The following is a 15083-nucleotide window of genomic DNA, read 5'->3' as shown; positions in this document are numbered from 1 at the left end:
ACTTTTCAGTAAAAGTTAATTCAAGATGTGGTAATCAAGACAGCATGATGACATGTTAATAAGGACAGGCATATGTAGATTGATGAAACAGCATTGAAAGTCTAGAAGAAATTCTTACATTTAGGGGTCTGTTGAGTTTGAAGATCTCTGGGCTGATCAAGGGAAAAAGAAATGAATACAGGCTTTTTGTAGCACAATAAGCTTCATGGGGTGGTGCTTGGACAGAGTTTAGTGAGAGGTAAGTCCCTGACTACAGGAGACCTTCTTACAAACTCTACCACAGGGCTGTAATCCAGAAGGTGAAGTGGATATAAGAACATTTACTCGGAGAGGTGGATCAGAGGTGGCTTCTGTATAAGTGATGTTCTTCAGTGAGATGAGGAATCTCTGGGTTAGAGAATTCTAAAAGGCAGAGGATTTGGACTGTTTTGTGGTTAGATCTTTGTTTAATCTATGGCTAGCAGATGTTTGATGCTTTTTTTTGAGTGACTGATGGGCTCTAGAAATGCCAACAGAATTACTTTTTGCTATAGTAAATCATTGGGTTGTATAAGAATTTGAGTTTGGTGCTGAGTGCTTTGAGCTAATAGTTTGATCTTGCTTTAAAGAAGTAAACAAAATAGGGGCTGATATTCTATAGGGGCCATGTTTGACTCATTCATATAACAACAATCAACTAATTTTATGATAAAGGTGTCAAGACAATTCATTGAGAAATGAAGAAAAATTTTAGACTAGTTAGTCCATCTGCAGGAAACTAAGCCAGGGCTAATAACACAACACACACACACACACACACACACACACACACACACACACACACACAAATTAACTCAAAGAGAGACCTATAGACCTACATTGAAGAGCTGGAAGTATAAAATATTTAAGAACAACACAGGAGGAAGTCTCTGATACCTTAGATTACATGGAGATTTCTTATTTATGACATCAAACATGGTCCATTAAAAATAATAAAATTGGGCTGGGGAGATGGTACAGTCAGTAAAGTGCTTGCTGCTCAAACAGGAGGACCTAAGTTCATAACTCCTTCCATCCCAATGAGAGTCAGCTGCTGCAGTGCTAGGGGGCAAGAGACAAAAGGATCCCTGGAGCTTGCTGGCCAGCCAGCCTAGCTGAATCAGGGAGCTCTAGGTTCAATGAGAGACCCTGCCTCAAAAACTAAGTGGCAAGTGATTGAGGAAGGCATCTGACATCTATCTCTGGTCTCCACATACATATGCACCCTTGTATACGTGGGTATAAACACACAAAATGATAAATTGAGTAATTAAAATTCAAAAGTATTATAAAAACACTATTCTATTAGGTATTAAAAGATATGCAACACACTGATAGAAATTACTAACAAACATTTTTCTCCATCAGTGGCCATTTGAGCTATTTCCAATTTAAAATTTTTTTCGCATGTGTGTATGTAACACATGTGTGTCTGGTGCATGCAGAGGTCAGAAGAGAAAGTCAAATCACCTGAATTACAGGCAGTTGTGATCCACCATGTGAATGCTGGGAACCAAACCTTGTTCCTCTGGAAGAGCAGCAAGCGCTCTTACCCTCAAAGCCATCTCTCCAGCTCTGTTTCCAACTTTTTGCTAATATGAATGTGCTGCTGTGGACATGGGTGTGCAAACATTTGAGATTGCTTTCAACTTTTTCAATATATATCCAGAAGTGGAACTGCTGGATCATATGATAGTTGTGTTCAATATTTTGAGGTATTGTCATACTGATTTCCACTGTCCTCACTCTCACGGCCACTTGCTATTTTCTGTATTTTAAGCTATCCTAATGGGTATGAAGCAGTATCTAGTTGTGGTTTTGATTTGTGCTTCCACAATCAATGATACTGATCATCTTTTAAAACAATTTTTGAAAATTTTATTTATTATTGGGTTGGTGTCATCAGGGTGAGTTCCAAGGAGCATGTGTGGAGGCCAGGGAGTAACTGTATGGAGTTAGTTCTCTCCTTTAACATTTGCATAGTTTCAGGAATCAAACTCAGTTTGCAGGACTTGTGCACCGAGCACCTTCACCCACTGAGCCATTTTACTGACTAGAGGAAATTTGAATTTACTGCATAGTATTCTATTGTATGAATATGCTATTATATATCTGACCATCTTTTAGTGCTGAGATTTGTATTATTTCCAATAAACTTCAATATGTCAAGCAAATTCTATGATTTTAAAAACAAAAGAGTACTTTACATTTGGCTTTTCTTCATAAAATTCCTAATGGTGTGTGTGTGTGTGTGTGTGTGTGTGTGTGTGTGTGTGTGTGTGTGTGATGTAGCCCAAGTTGACCCAGAACTGCTATATGTGGAGCCTGGCCATAAACGTCTTACTTTCCACCCCCAGTGCTGTGATTACATCACAAAAGGGAAAGTGGAAAGTCAGTTTAGAACTGGGGCTATTGTTTTCCTATGCTCACTAGTCACATAGCTGGCTCTTTTCACACACACACACACACACACACACACACAGAGAGAGAGAGAGAGAGAGAGAGAGAGAGAGAGAGAGAGAGAGAGAGAGAGAGAGAGCCAAATTTCACCTTTACTCATCTGTTATTTCTTCTTCATCAGGAAATGTTATGAAAATTTTCCAATTTAAAATCTTACAGGCTGTGAAAAATACAGAAAACCAGGATCCAGAATATTTAAACCACTGTCAGTTACATCATTCAAAAGCCATTCATGCTCATTTTTGGTATTTTTAAAAATCAAATCGTTCTCCACCACCCTCTCTTCTCCAGAGCCTCAGGCTATAACCAAAGGGACAGACTAAAGATGAGTCTCCCTTGCCTTGCCTATTTTTCATTCCCTGATGCTGTAGTCACTATTTCCTTATAGCTCTTTTAAAATTATGAAAATGCAAATATAATATCAGTTGAAAACTGAATGAACGATACTGCATTTCTACAAAATTCCACAGGGTATGGGATTGAAGATGAGTCATAGGTGGACGAATCGCCATATTAGAGAACCTGGGAAGGCAGGTGGAGTTGAAAACTCGATTCATCTACTAATTTACTGGCTCAGGATTTGTCAATCACTACAGCCTGGCAAATGAGATTAGAGAAGAGTCATGGGTGGGAAGGGGTGACGCAGCAAGCTGCATACACTTGAAAAAAAACGCCTAGACAACTGCGCAATCATACTGCGGCACCAGGTCCGGGTCCGTCTCTGCCTCCGCTCGCTCCCCCGTCCCCGCCCCTGCGTGGCTGGAGCCTGCCCACTGCGGCTCTCTGCAGTCTCTAGTCTGCTTCTTCAGGACATGTCGCGGCAGCCATAGGCGACCCTGCGTCTCCAGCCAGACCACCTTGGTTCAATCCTGCTATTCCAGCTTCAGCACCGCCTTGTATCCCCCGCTCGCTGCTTGCTATCACTGCAGCAGTCCGGCCGCCACCGTTTGGTCCATCTCCGCCCAGCCACCGCGCATCTGCTATAATTGGTGAGTCTTCCTGCAAAGGTCAGGTCCCCTGATCTGCGGGCTTAGCCACCATAAGTGCAGGTGATCTTTTGAAAACAATGGCCGAGTCAGCCGATTATAAAGAACTGTCTGAATCCAACCAAGAAGAGCTTGGTAGCCAGGTAATGGCGGAGGGGCCGGGGGAATGTCAGGACCGCAGTGAAGGTGCCTCCACTGAGCCTGGAGATGGCGGGGAAGGCGGTGAAGCATCCGCGGCTGTTGGAGCTGGGGAAGAGGGAAAAGGTGAAGAAGCTGCTGCAGGGTCCGGGGAAGATGCAGGGAAATGCGGGGATACTGATGAGGACCCAGATACAGATCGTCCAAAAGGACTTATCGGTTATCTTTTAGATACCGATTTTGTTGAAAGTCTCCCAGTCAAAGTTAAGTACCGCGTGTTAGCTCTTAAAAAGCTTCAAACAAGAGCTGCGCATTTGGAATCCAAATTCCTGAGGGAATTTCATGATATTGAAAGGAAGTTTGCTGAAATGTATCAGCCCTTACTGGAAAAAAGACGTCAGATCATCAATGCCGTCTATGAACCCACAGAAGAGGAATGTGAATATAAATCAGACTGTGAGGACTATTTTGAGGAGGAGATGGAAGAGGAGGAAGAGACCAATGGCAATGAAGAGGGCATGGTGCATGAATATGTGGATGAAGATGATGGTTATGAGGACTGTTATTATGATTATGATGACGACGACGAGGAGGAGGAGGAGGAGGAGGAGGAGGAAGATAACAGCACCGGGGCCACCGGAGGAGAAGAGAATAACGAAGAGGATCCTAAGGGAATTCCGGACTTTTGGCTGACTGTTTTAAAAAACGTTGAAGCACTCACTCCTTTGATTAAGAAGTATGACGAGCCTATTCTGAAGCTGCTGACAGATATTAAAGTGAAGCTTTCGGAACCTGGTGAGCCTCTCAGCTTCACACTTGAATTTCACTTCAAACCCAATGAATATTTCAAAAACGAGCTGTTGACAAAGACTTATGTGCTGAAGTCAAAGCTTGCATGCTATGATCCCCACCCCTACAGGGGAACTGCCATTGAGTATGCCACCGGCTGCGACATCGATTGGAATGAAGGGAAGAATGTCACTTTGAGGACCATCAAGAAGAAACAGAGACATCGCGTCTGGGGAACAGTCCGAACCGTGACTGAAGATTTTCCCAAGGACTCTTTCTTCAATTTCTTCTCTCCTCATGGGATCAACTTAAACGGAGGGGATGAAAATGATGATTTTTTGCTTGGTCATAATTTACGTACTTACATAATTCCAAGATCAGTGCTATTTTTCTCAGGTGATGCACTTGAATCTCAGCAGGAAGGTGTAGTTAGGGAGGTTAATGATGAAATTTATGACAAAATTATTTATGATGATTGGATGGCTGCAATTGAGGAGGTTAAAGCCTGTTGCAAAAATCTTGAGGCATTAGTGGAAGACATTGATCGCTAAAGCAGAGTAAATGCTTCTGAAATTAACTGCCCTACATGCAGTTACTGAAAACATAAGCAGTTAATTATAGTCTTGTGTTCTGTATTGTTCCTGTCATGCCAGTTTAAAAATTCAAATACTCATTAATCTGACCTTGCATTGCAGTGGTATGATATTTTCAAAACATGTAGACTGTGGTATATAATTAAAGACATTAATATAGTATGTAGTATAATTCTCCTGAAGTCCTTGTGCCATGTAGCTATTAATCTGTGGCTGTGAATATTATTAGAAGTGCTAACTGAGGCTATTTGTTTACAAAGAAAATATTGGTAACCCACCTAACAGTGTTTTGCTATTTTGTCCCTTATTTTCTTAGTGCTCTAACCAATGGGCTTTATTTTATTGTGCCTGCTTCTTTTTGCAGTAAATATACAGTAGAATTTAAAGCTTGACTGCCTAAGAGGCCAGCATATGGTTGAGAATTTCAGGCAAAATCACATTTATTATTGATAATAGCTTGTGCACAGGCTCCTGTATTGTATGTGACTGTGATAAATATTAAAATTCAGTTGTATTGAAATTACTGTTTATCATTGAAGTGTGAGTTACAGTATTTTCAAAAGTTACAAATATTGTTCTGTGTAATTGTATAAATTGTGATTACAGTGTATAGTTTTCTTTTACAGTATATTGAATCATTCATTGAAATGGACACTTCATTTCTGAAAATATATTTCATATTCTGTTCCTTCACTGGAAAATAAAATAAATAAAAATGTCATGGTGTTTCATGTTTTAAAAATTAAACATTTTAATTATAAAGGCAGTATGTTCATTGGAGGACATATACAAAATATTGAAAATATACATTAATTAAAATGAAAAGCCATATTCTTACTTCATCAAAGATAAACACTGTTAATATTTTGATTTGTTTTCTACAGTTATTTTTGTATGTGTTTATACATGTATGCAAATTTACCAACAATGTCTAACATGAGCATTCTAAAGTTATTTATAACTGATCTAATTTTAATCTCCAGATTGGGTTGCAGGGAAACAAAAACCTTAATTTTAATCAATCCAGTAAATTCACTGCTATTTAATAATGTAAGTACTCTTCAGAAATAACAGGTTCCTCAACGCTAGTCTATATTTTAAATTTCTTATCTGTCCTTCTTCAGGTTCATTTGTATATATTACCTTATGACACTGGAGGGCTCAGTGACTGGGGACAGTGGGATGCAGTTGTCACTGGTCAGGTTGTCCCTTTGATAAACTCTATGAAGAATCACATCTATCCCCCTAGGATAAGGGCCCTTCTTGGTCACTTTTGTGTCACATAGAAGCTGTGAGTGGTGAGGAAATGCTAACTTGGTTTTGTTATTGCTGCCTGCTCACACTTCCACCCCAAATGTTTTGTGATTTCACTGAATTATAACCCAAGTGGAACAAAAGCTTTGGTATGACTTATTCTTCCGCTGCCCACTATTGAACGTGCCTCCTCCTTCAGATGGTGGTCCAGAGAGGTAAGTTTCTAGCACACCTGTTTTTCTTACTTCTGCCGGATTCAACTGGGGAATAAAATATGAACTTTGACCTTTCTATTTCAGTCCAAGCAGGACCTTCAAAGTCAAGTTCTCCCAGATATGATAATAGAAGTTCTGGTGATTTTCTTTGGAATTGCAATAAGTGGAAGTATATAGGGAAACAGACAACCTATTACTATAAAGAAACAAAGGATTCTGCCAATGTGCATCTTGTAAATACAGACAACTGTACACTTTCACTATGATTAATGTTGACCTTTGAAATTTACTAATACTCCCAAACTCATCCCACAAATATTGGTTATTTTTATTGTGTTACTGCTACTATGCACTAAAAAAATCAGGAGCATAAAAATATTTTTAAAGCTTGGGGTGGTGGTGCACACCTATAATCCCAGCACTTGGAAGGTGGAGGCAGGAGGATCAAGAGTTCAAGGCCAGCTTCCGCTATATAAGGTGTTTAATAACAGCTTGGACTATGTGAGACACTGTTGCAAAAATAAATAGATAAATATCAGGAACATGGGTGACTCTTCCTGCTGTTTTGCAGAGAATGCCTAGCATATTGCAGCTTCCCATGGCCTTTTCTATTGTCTTCATGAGCTAGAGTGGTAAATATGCTTCTGGATTTACCTAGAAATAAGCAGGCAATTAGGACCCTATTGATAGCAAGCCAGGACCCCATTGTCATAACTTTCATGTCAGTGCCCTTCATCAAATGTATGCGAAGAATGCACCTGGGGTTCACCAAGCCTTTTTTAGTCCTCAATGCAGAGAAAGATAACACATATCACAGAGGACCACAGAATGGATCCATAAGTGTCAGAACACAATGCAGAATTTTGTCTTTGTGTGCTTCGGTGGAATATTTAAGGAAGTAGAGGGGTTGCTCTAGATTGGACACTGGAAAAATTTGGAACTATTTATTAGTTATATCTCAATATATCTTAAGTCATGTTGTATCCGGGAAGACTAGAAAAATGATAAAGCTATACTTGGTAAAGCAGTTGAAGCCTGGCTGGCAAGATTGCTCAGCAGGGAAAGGCACTTGCCACTGAGCCTGATGATCTGAGTTTTATCCTCAGAACCCACACAATCAAGGAGATAATGTACTCTTTCAAGTTGTGCTTTGACCTCTACAGATGCATGTACATGTACACACACACACACACACACACACACACACACACACACACACACACCCCACAGTGCAAAAAAGATGCACACGTTTTTAGCATCAGTATGGGGGTATTTGATATTAAGGTGTGTCACATAGTAACTTTTATTTTGTATACACTTAGACAAATTAAGTGGCCTAGCTTTGTCTCATTTTATTACATACTCCAAGTAATCTTGTGTGAAGTTGTTATTCTACAGAATGGGTTATATCCAACAAGAGAATAACAGAGCTTACCTGTGTGAACAGGCCAGTTTACTGATGTCAGGGATTGCTTTTCCTTTTCCTTTTTCTTTTACCTTTTCTCAGGGAAACAATCTGAGGCTCTCATTGCTCCCGTAGTTTGGGGTAGGAGGGAGGTTCATTTTGATTTATCTTTAGTGTAAGGATCTTTCAATCCTTGAGGTTGGGCTATCAGCCTCAGACCACCACATAGTCCTATACTAGTGTTTAGGTTCCTACTATGTTAAAAAAAAATAGGCTTTGGAGGCTGGAGAGATGACTCATCAGGTAATAACACTCTTGCAGAGGACCCAGGTTCAGTTCCCATCCCCCATGTCAGGCAGTTCTCAACTGTCTGTAACTCCAGCTCCAGGGGATCTGACTCTCTCTTCTGATTTCCAAAGGCACCTTCACTCATGCATGCACATGCCCATACACAGACACAGACAAATATACTCATACAAACTTAATTTTTTAAAATTGTGACTGGAAAGACTGCTCCATGGTTAAGAGCACTTCCTGCTCTTTCAGAGGACCTGGATTCAGTTTTCAGCACCCACACCAGGTGGCTTACTACTTACTACCTGTAACTCCAGTTTCAGGGGACTCCATCACCCTCTTCTGGTCTCTGTGGGCACTGCATACACAACACATAGACATACATGAATGCAAAACACCCACACATATAAAATAAAAATAGATAAATCTTTAAAACATTTAAAAAACCTAAAAAATATAATTTCATCTTAATTCTCTTTATACTTGATTTTTTGTTGTTGTTGTTGTTTTTTTTTTGAGGCAGGTTTTCTCTATATAACAGCCCTAGCAGTCGTGGAACTCACTTTCTAGACCAGGCTGGCTCCAAACTCACACTCCTGAGTGCTAGGATTAAAGGCATGTGCCACCATGCCAGATTATACTTGAATTTTTAGAGTGAATTATTCATGTGATTTTGGACTCCAGAGGATATTTGAAGTAACTGTTAGTTAGGAAGGACTTCTGAGAGTTTTTGTCTTTCTAGGGAATAGTCTGAAAAATAAAAACAAAAAAAATACAATAAAATTCCATTTTTAATACATGATGATAAATACATTAAGGTACTTGGTATTATGTATCTAAGGGCTTAGGCTTTAAGGTCAGGCTAGCTGAACTCCAATCCCAGCTCTGTAATTTACTAGCTGGATAACCAAAGTATATAAATACTATATGTATCTATCTTTGTTATTTATTAATGTTTGTATTCATGAAAAATTCAAAACTACAATTAAGTTATTAATATTAAGTAATAATAATTATTCTCCTAATTAATTTCCAATGCCAGCAAAATAAAAGTATACACTTTGCATTTCAATAACAACCTCCAAGACATCTGTAAATACTAAGACAAAGTGGCAAGCTGAGCAGCAGTACTTAAATTATTCACAAGACTGGTGTATTAGTTACTTTTTTGTTGTTGAGACAATATGCCACAACCCAAAACAATTTGTGAAAGAAAGATTTTATTTTGGCTTATGGTTCTAGAGGGATAAGAGTCCATTATGGGAGAAGAGCATGGGAGCAAGCAGCAGGCAAGATGGCAGAAACAGGAAGCTGAGGGATTACATACTCAACTGCAAGCAGGAAGCAGAGAGAGAGAGAGCTGGAAGTGAAGCTATGCTATAAACTTTCAAAGCCCACTCCAACAATTTACTTCCTTCAGCAAGGCTACACCTCCCTATAACTATTCCAAAACACTGACACCAACTGGGGAGTAAGTATTCAAATATCCGAGTCTATGGAAGACATTTCTTATTCAAATCATCACACCTGGTTCACAAAAAAAGTAAGATCAGTTACTATTGGTATATTTCCACATGACCAAGTATATTTATAGCTTTTAATTTGTATTTATTAAGCTCAATATTCATTTCAGTCCATTTGCAGTGGCTGTAGTAGTTTGAATAAGAATGCCTGCATAGGTTCATATATTAGAATGCTTAGTCATCAGGGAGTAGGGGTATGACCTTGTTGGAGGAAGTGTGTCACTGGGGATGGGACTTGAGGTTTTAAAGGTGTAAGCCAGGCCCAGTGTCCCTTTCTTCCTGTGACCTGCAGATACAGATGTGGAAATCTCAGCTACTTCTTCAGCACCATGTCTGCCTGCATGCTGCCATGCTCCCAACCATTGTAGATGAATTTCTAAATGGTCTTAATAAATAAAAAACACAGAGCCAGAAATTTAGGTTAAAGCCCGAAAGAGAGATCAGAGGAATAGGACAAACCACAAGCTAACCTCACCTCACCAACTCTGCAGCTTCTAAAGAGAGTTTCTTCCTGTATAGTCATGTTTATATGCCTTTTCTGTTCTGTTCTCTCATTGGCTCTCTTAGCCCAGTTTCCTCTTCCTACACAGCTCTGTCACTTTCTGTCTGTCTGCACAGACCTCCAGACCTCTATGGTTGGTACTGGGATTAAAGGCGTGTGTCACCACCTTGGCTGTTTCCTAGTGTGTCCTTGAACTGCCTGCCAAGTGATCTGATTAAGGGTGGATGCTACCACTGCCTGACTTTTGTGTTAATGGCTTGCTATTACCTCTGATCTCCAGGCAAACTTTATTTATTAACACACAAATAAAATATCACATTTTAGCGCAAATAAAATATCACCACAGAACCCCTGGAGCCAGGCTGTTCCCTAGTGTGGCCTTGAACACACAGAGATCCTGCCTGCTAAGTGATAGGATTAAGGGCATGTGCTACCATTGCCTGACTTCTTTGTTTATTTATAATGGCTGGCCCTTTTCCTTTGATCTCCAGGCAAGTTTTATTTATTAAAGCACAAATAAAATATCACCACATTTCAGCACAAATGAAGTATCACCACATTTCCCCATTTTTTGTCTAATAAAAATAAAAAATAAAAAAGTTACAACTAATGTAAGAACTATATACAATAAGTACAATAATCATACAATATATACAAGCAATAAATACATCAACAATGTCTAGTCCATTTGTATTTGACAAATTCAGAGAAAATGTCCCATTATCTATCCTATTTTGGTAAGTCTAAAATGTTCCTAATCCACTTTTTATCCTAACCTATATTACCAACAGAAAACTATCTTATGATGTCTTTCAAACTTATACACTTAACATCTCTTAGTGAGTTTCTTTCTTGAATTTCTTAACAAGGAAAACTCTAACTCTAACTATCTAATCTTCAACTCCCTCAGAGACCTGAGAAGGAAATAATATTACCTAGTAAAACAGGAAGTGCAAACAAGTGACTTCCAAAAAATGAGTTATAATTAATATAATTTCTGAGTGATTATTTTATAAGTAGGCCACAGGACTGTGGGGGCCTGGCAGAACTGGAGAAACTTCCAACTACAATTGGCACCTCACTGTTGGGCATTGATTCACATAGACCTAAGAAAGCTTAAAGATTCTGAACGCACAGAAACGGAGCCACACTAGGCTTTCTAGTCTCACAGTCTCATGTCAGCAGCAGTGCAGACTTGTCTCCTGACAGCTGACTACAAGACAGAGCTGACCACCAGCCGCCATGAGCTAAGTGGCATGGCTGGAGATTCCCACCACAGAATACAGTGGCATCTCCAAGCTGCGCAGTGTGGTGCATGGTGTATTTAGCCTTTGCTAGTACAGACAAAAAAAGGAAAGAAAGAAAAGGTTTTGGGCTACATGCAGCTGGAGAGAAGCATAGATTCACTGCCTCCCAGAGTCAGCAGAGAGCATAGAGTCTAGGGGTGGCTGTAAACATACCACCACCATATTGGGAAGCTGAGGTGGGTGGAGTCAGCAGCCAATGTTGCCGTATTTTGTACTAGCCACACAATTTAACAATTTAAAATCTCTCCTGGTCAGAGAAGGATTATAGATTCACAATGAGACAGATTCAGATGAAATAAAATTCTAAACAGTTTACAGTGTGTGTAAAAATATAAGTAGACTTGGAAGAGAGAGAAAAAGTAATGTAGACAGTTATATAAAGAAATAGAAAAATTTAAAAAATACACTATTTAAAGGGAAAGTAAAAGAAATATAAAAAATAAGCCACGTAAAGATGGAAATCACACAGAGAGTCTGGATTATACTGTGTTTGGTATTTCTAATTGGAGAGAGACATTTGATTATAAAGGCTGCTAAATTAAACCAATATATGTATTCTAAAGGTATCTTGACTTCAAAATTTGGATCTAAGGATATGTTGCTTTGGAAAGGAGACTCTGCTTTTGTTTCCACAGGAGGCTATGGATTTGTTGCAGGTTAAGATGGATCAGATTTGATCAAGCCAGACCTCCTGAACCTTAACAGATGGTACCTATCAACACAAGTCATAGCCGGTCTTCCCAGGACTTGACCATTATCTTGAATTTTCTCAGGATCCCCATAAGACTATCAGTGCCCTCTATCAGCAGGAAGTAGCCTAGAAAACTACACCCACATTCCCAAAGAATGGATTATGGATGTCTGTCTTTGTTTAGATTGTTGGTTACAAATTGTTACTGGTCATAGTCAATATCTTTCTAAAGAAAAAAGGGGATATTATAGATATGATAGGATGAAAGGGTAGATTATTGAATCTACTTTTAAAGAGCAACAACTTAAAATAGATTTTATTTTATTACAAATTTGAAGTTAATTTTGTTATACTGTATATATATTTCTACTCTTGTTTAAAGTATTTTTTGTGCAACTCATTTTAAATTGTAGTGTATAGTTGAGAAATACAGATTAATAATTAGTCATCTGTGATAATCAAACTTATAGTCAGTTAAGTTTTCTAGGTATAAATAGATATATTTCAATTAGGTAGGTAATACTCAAACACTTCAAAGACCTACAGAATACAGCATTTAAATGTTTAAAAAACTTAGACTTTTCTAGACAATGAGACATGTCTGCTCCTGACAGCATCAATTACTTCAAGAGGAATGATAAGCATTGAATAAACTCATTATGGAGTTTGCTTTCTTTGTGGCAAAACTTAGCCACTGGGTAAAAAAGTGCCCTTGTGTTGACTGACTAACAGTATGTTGTATAAACTGGACATGCAGGACCTATAGGAAGGTGTCCACTGAACTTTGCTTGGCAAAATGGTCCTTCAGGTTCCTGCTTTGCAGAAGAAACTTCCAGTCATTCTACAGGACACACAGAGAAGTGACTGAGAGACTCTAGGTCTATAGGCTGAAGAAGGATGCCCCCAACATTGCAGAGGAACTTTGGGTGACTGTCCAGGCAGCCAGCTGCTCTGTCATTCTAGATTTTTGGAAGTTGCTTACAGTGCTCTTCCTTTTTATGTAGGTAATACTATATCCTTTTGAGGTCTTTGATGTAGTTGAAGACTAGGTAGTTATAATTATAATTTTCCTTAGTCATGATAAAAGATAAATTAGATATGAAACTTTAGACTCACAAATATAGGATAGATAAAATATTTTCTTTAATTTTGCCAAATACAAATAGACTAGATATTTTAACTGTAATTCTTGCTTGATAACTGTTCTATTATATATAATTTCACTATGTTAAAGTTAAAACCTTCCTTTTTGATTAGACAAAAAAGGGGAAGTGCTGTGGAATGTCGTTCTGTATGCTGTGAATGTGTGTTGCTCTGTTTGGTTGATAAATAAAATGCTGACTGGCCAGTAGCCAGGCAGGAAGTATAGGTGGGATAAGCAGAGAAGGAGAATTCTGGGAAGAGGAAGGGTGAGTCAGAAGTCGCCAGCCAGACACAGAGGAAGCAAGACGACAAGGCAGAACTGAGAAAAGGTACCAAGCCACATGGCTAGACATAGATAAGAATCATGGGTTAATTTAAGTGTAAGAGCTAGTCAGTAATAAGCCTGAGCTAATGGCCACACTGTTCTTAATTAATATAAGCCTCTGTGTGTTTACTTGGGGGTCACAAATGGGAGACATTTGTCCTGACTGATGGCCAGGTGGGACGCCAGAAAACTTCCAGCTACAAACCATGATGATAGTGGACTAAACCTCTGAAACTGTAAGCAAGCCCCAATTAAATGTTCTCTTTTATAATAGTTGACATGGTCATGGTGTCTCTTCACAGCAATAGAACACTGACTAAAAGAGTGGCCAACAAATATATTATGAATCTTATTTTAAATATGTGGTACCCAGAGACAAATAGAATATAGAAAATAAAAATTATGTGAAACTATATGTAAACCATAGGTATATAACATACGAGCTTTCAGTTAGCATACAAATATATGCAATATGAAGTCTGTTATTTATAAAGCAGAATACCTTTTTAAAAGAAACAGAACACATCTGTGAGATGCATTTTCTTCAAATTATTTGCCAAAAGACATATTTTAAAAAGAGAAACAAATGTTCAAAATGAAGCAGTTTCCTGTTTGTCATTTAAAAATAAACATTATTAATTTTCTATTGGTCTATGTGTTCTAAGATAATAAAACTTTAGTTCAGGCATACAATATGTAATCTACTTCCTCCATAGTCTGCTTGCTCATACATACACCGTCACACTCTCCCTGACTCTGCATACATGGGTTTTTGTGTGTCTGTCTATTTTTCTGTGTGTGCACAGATGAACTTGAGATGAAAAATGAAATACAATAGGACTGTGTGGGGAGGGGCATGACCACTCCTCATAAAGGATTCCAGCCCTTCTATGACTTTATGCTTTTGGGAGTGAGTGTTCGCATATACAGAGAATGAGGGGAGAGGAAGACTAGTTTAGCCTGACTTTGGGTTTCTGACTGTGAAGGCATGGAGACATGCCTGTGAGTATGCCAGTATGTTTGGGAGCACACACATGCTAGCCCAAAAGAATGGGTGAATGGTTCAGGACTAGGTGCTTTATGAAACCATGTTTTATGTGTAAGGGTACATTTGGTGTAAGCAGGTGCCTTAAGGGGCTTTGCAGAAGTTAGGGAATGTGCACGTGTTTTTTGAAGTCCAAAGTCTTCTTTTGTGCCCACTAAAGTGACTATATAGATAGTGTAAATAAAGATTGATGGTGATTTCTTGACCTTTGGCTAAGTTTACGTGGAGAAGTACACGTGGCAACCTACAAAGAAATAAAAAAAATTTAAGTGGAATGTCTTAGAAATGGGCAAAGTGGGAAGTTTTGGATTAGTTAAGCTTTGATGTGACTCGGATCTCAGGTGTACCCACAGAATAAGTATCCTTTTGATTAATGTAATATGACTGTGTCTTGG

At 38.7% G+C, this 15083-nt stretch overlaps 1 protein-coding gene across 1 annotated transcript; it reads left to right on the top strand.

Annotated features, from left to right (window-relative positions):
* Window positions 1-3170: 3170 nt before the first annotated feature.
* On the top strand, window positions 3171-5447 carry Nap1l2 (nucleosome assembly protein 1 like 2). Its single transcript, XM_059251166.1, has one exon. It carries the CDS (start codon window positions 3545-3547, stop codon window positions 4940-4942), a length of 1398 nt encoding a protein of 465 aa, XP_059107149.1. The 5' UTR covers window positions 3171-3544; the 3' UTR covers window positions 4943-5447.
* The last annotated feature ends 9636 nt before the right edge of the window (window positions 5448-15083 follow it).

This window comes from Peromyscus eremicus, chromosome X (assembly GCF_949786415.1).
Source record: "Peromyscus eremicus chromosome X, PerEre_H2_v1, whole genome shotgun sequence".
NCBI classification, from domain to species: domain Eukaryota; kingdom Metazoa; phylum Chordata; class Mammalia; order Rodentia; family Cricetidae; genus Peromyscus; species Peromyscus eremicus.
Note: the sequence above shows the minus strand (reverse complement) of the source record. Positions and strands in the feature narration are given on the sequence as shown.

Bases quoted from the DNA above. Each gene is read 5' to 3' on its own strand.
- Nap1l2 (XM_059251166.1), top strand. From the start codon at position 3,545: ATGGCCGAGTCAGCCGATTATAAAGAACTGTCTGAATCCAACCAAGAA.